This window comes from Bison bison, unplaced genomic scaffold, assembly GCF_000754665.1.
Source record: "Bison bison bison isolate TAMUID 2011002044 unplaced genomic scaffold, Bison_UMD1.0 scf7180017864360, whole genome shotgun sequence".
Taxonomy (NCBI): Eukaryota; Metazoa; Chordata; class Mammalia; order Artiodactyla; family Bovidae; genus Bison; species Bison bison.
In genome coordinates this window covers 1290713-1294160 of record NW_011494932.1, presented here as the reverse complement: position 1 = coordinate 1294160, position 3448 = coordinate 1290713, and the positions used below count along the sequence as shown (strand labels likewise).

At 66.0% G+C, this 3448-nt stretch overlaps 1 protein-coding gene across 7 annotated transcripts in view; it reads right to left on the bottom strand.

Moving 5' to 3' along the window:
* Positions 1–568: 568 nt before the first annotated feature.
* TSPAN32 (tetraspanin 32) overlaps positions 569–3448 on the bottom strand; it is an 18495-nt gene continuing 15615 nt past the window's right edge. For 3 of the 7 annotated variants that reach the window (XM_010855218.1, XM_010855220.1, XM_010855219.1), the window contains 3 exons: positions 2605–2688; positions 2353–2423; positions 570–1955 (listed from right to left, as the gene is read on the bottom strand). In XM_010855218.1, the coding sequence (XP_010853520.1) occupies positions 1757–1955; positions 2353–2423; positions 2605–2688 (354 nt within the window). In that variant the 3' untranslated portion in view covers positions 570–1756. Of the gene's footprint in view, positions 1956–2352; positions 2424–2604; positions 2689–3448 lie in introns of all 7 variants that reach the window. The other 4 variants (XM_010855214.1, XM_010855215.1, XM_010855216.1 and 1 more) reach the window with 3 other exon arrangements.

Below are 3448 nucleotides of genomic sequence, written 5' to 3'. Positions count from 1 at the left end.
AGGACCACGGCTGGGACAGTGGGGTGACCGTGGCCCTGTGTCCTTAGGACATGCTAGTCAACGCCGCCATCTCCCCCAAATCGGGATGCACGGGGGTGGAGGCCACGGCGGGGAGGGCCCGCTTCCTGTGATTAGAATGAGCGGGCTGCTCACACACGCTCTGTCTCTCGTCCCTGTTGGGCCCTGCTCGCCTGGTTTTCAGTCCCAGCAAAGGGATGCTTTGAACAAAACAGTGGTGACCTTGAGTTGGAAGGGGGAGCGTTCCCACCTGGCCCACCCGGGGCTCCTTTGCCAGTGGATTAAGGGGCCCCGAAGGGGGCCACGGTGATGGGATCAAGAGGAAATGCGGTCCTGCTCCTGAGTGAGGGCGGGATGAGGGGGTGATGAGGGTGCATGGCAGAGGTCACCACCGGGAGGAGGCCTTCCTTCCCAGCACCCTCCCCAAGAAAAGTGGGCTCGCCAGCAGGAGAAGCAGGTGGGAGGGCTCGGAGTGGGTGGGTGTGGGAGGGGAGCGGCGAGCCTGATGGCAGAGGGTGCCGGCCACAGCTTCCGGCGCAGACTCTTCTCCTGCACTCTCACATCCGATTCTACGAACTCTGACCGTGACACACCCCTTCTCTTCTCTTCTTCTTCGGTTTTCGCCATGCTGCACGGCCCCTGCCGTGGAAGCGTCAAGCGTACACCGCTCGACTGCCAGGAAAGTCCCTGATACGAGCCTGTTCCCTCTTCTTCCCACCACTGCTGGTGCCTTCCTTAAAGTTTATTTTGTAAGATGAGAAGAACAGACTGGGAGAGGAACACACCTCCCAAGAGGCCCTGGACGGTTACCAAACCCAGAACCGCAGAACCGCGAGACTTCTGCCCACGAGCTTCCGGCACAAGGCTGCTCGTCTGTCCCTGGGGAGCTGCTTGTTCTGGGAGGTGTACTACGGCCTGAGTGTGACTGCGGGCAGCGGGCGTTGTTCACTTTGTCCCCGTTTGGCTGCACCTCACAGACGCTGCTCCTTACTGGGGAAGAAGCAGACTCCGCCGGTTTCGGTGGGGCGGGGCCGCACCCCCTTGGTGGAAGCTCCACGGGCCGTGTTTCCTTCTCCTTTGGCAGCTACGACGGGGCCCCCAAGCTGGGCTGGGCCAGTCCGGTGTCCCGCCCAGGACTCTGGGGCTTGAGCCGAGGATGCCAGTCGTCAGGTGGTCGGATGGCGGACACGGGGGCAGCAGCAGGCAGGATTTCTCAGACGCACCCCCGGGACTGTACACGCAGCATCACTACACGAGTGATTTCTCCTTACAACAGGGAAGTCACCCGGGTGGCCCTCACCTAGTCACCTGGGCCTGCAGATAGTCCTGCTTGGAGGGTCAGAGGGGAGCAGGAGCCCTCCTGCCTGCGATGTGAGGATGGGGGGCCGTGTGAGGAGGGGAAGTGGTCTCCGGAGCCGAGCAGCCCGTGGACAGCCGACATGGGTGGGGCCTCAGTCCTGACGCTGCGCAGAACTGAACTGCCTCCAGTCTGCTTGAGCCTGCAGTGGGTCCTCCCTTCTCCCCAGAGCCTGGGAGTGGGGGGCCAGGGAGCCCTGCCAAACCCACCCTCTATTCCCTCTGCCCGCACTCTCACCCCCCAGCCTCTCCCCAGAGTCTGCAGTTGACCCCTGCTCCCCCAACCCCCGTCTGCTTCAATGGAGGTGCTGGTCTGGTCAAGCCTCCTCTTCCCTGACCCCCCACCACGTGGAGGGAAACAGCTCCTCCCCTCCCACGAGGGTCACATGCGAGTCGAGACCGTAGCTTCTCCGCTTCCGTGGGTAGGCGGGTGGGTGTCCTGGAGCAGCAGAAGCTGACCCGAGCGTCTGCTTGGACTCAGACGGCCCCCAGGAGCATCTGCTTTGGACGGGCGCGGAGACGGGGATCCCTCCCGGATGCATCTGTAGACTCTGGGTTCCTGGGGAGGGTGGTCGCGGGCCCTGAGGGGCAGAGGGACGGTGAGGACGCGAGGGGCCGGGATCTGGGCCCAGAGGGCGGGCAGGTGGCCAGAGCAGAGGGGCTGGGTCAGCGGTGGAGGAGCCTGCGGCATGGATGGAGGCAGGGGGCTGTCCTGGGGGCCCCAGAGACGCCGCTGTGAGACCGGGTGTCTGCGGGGGCGGGGAGGGGGCGGAGCCTGCCTGGCGGAGTGCTTGCTGCCCCCCAAGGGCCTGCTCTAGGGTGTTGGCCTGGGCCCTCGGTCCAGGGGCCCCACAGCTGAGCAGAGGTGGGATCTTGGGAGCGGGAAGGGGTGGTGCTGTCTGCCCCCTGCCCGCACCTGCAGGCCCTTAGGACCCTTCTGGGGAGGTGGTGGTGGGGGTGGGGGGTGGGTGGGCCTACCGTTGGCTCACAGGGTATCTGCCCAAGCGGATGGTGAACCAGATGAAGGAGCTAAGCAGCATTGCGTACACCTGGTGGGCGGGGGGACAGAGCACATGTCCCAGCAGCTCTGGGGGCTCACCGCCCCCCGGGGAAGGGGGTCAAGGAGGTCCTGTCACCCCCAGGCCTGCTCCTCCCTGCTCCCCGTGCAGGGCGAGCCCTGCGGGTCCCCAGGGCCCTGGGGGTAGGGGCCGCGGGGGTGGTGAGAGCTACCGTGAAGGCGAGGCCCAGGCCGATCAGGGTGGAGACGATGTTCCCGTGCACCCTCAGGAAGCTCTGGATCCCCCGCAGGCAGTCCTGGGCAGAGGGCAGCGTGTGGGCCCGGACCGCCCCTCCCGACCCGGGCACGGCGCCTCCGCAGGGGCGGGGGGCCCTAGCGGACACTGGGACCCAGGCTAGGGGTGCCACCCGTCCCAGGACAACTGCCCCGAGCTCCAGACAGGTACTTAAAACAGGCAAAGACAAGCAGGATGGAACCTGTCTCTGTGGGGACGAGGGGCTCCAGAGGCCCAGCGGGGCCTGCCTCTGGGTGTTAGGCCATGTGTCTGCCCCTCCAGGGCAGGCTGAGTCCCAGGTACCCCACTGAGGGTGAGGAGAGGGCACTGGCTAACAGGGACGGGCGTTCCTGCCGCGTCTGAACCTCCCCGGCCTCCCCAGGCCGTGGCGCCCACAAAGGCACCCTGTCTCCAGGGAAGAGGGAGGGGACCACCCCCCACTCTGAACCACTCAGAGGTGGCGTTCGGCTCCGGGGAAGGACTTGGCGTTTGCGGGCAGGCAGGGGTGGAGGCCGGCTTGGTGTTTGTCTGTCCATCTGCCCCTGAATCCCTTTGACAGGCTCTCATCCCCGCCCCTGCGGCTGCACTTCCTCTTGGAATGCAACTGGGGTCCACCCTCCCACCCCCTCCCCCAGGGGTCTCTCCCCACAAGGCTTTCGCCGTTTCCCATGTCGCCTGCCTCAGAAGGTGCAGGAAGCCGGCCTTCACCCCCACTTTGCAGGCGAGGACCTGGGGCCTCCCACCCCCATCCCTCCACTGCCCTCACCTCCCCCCCAGCGCCA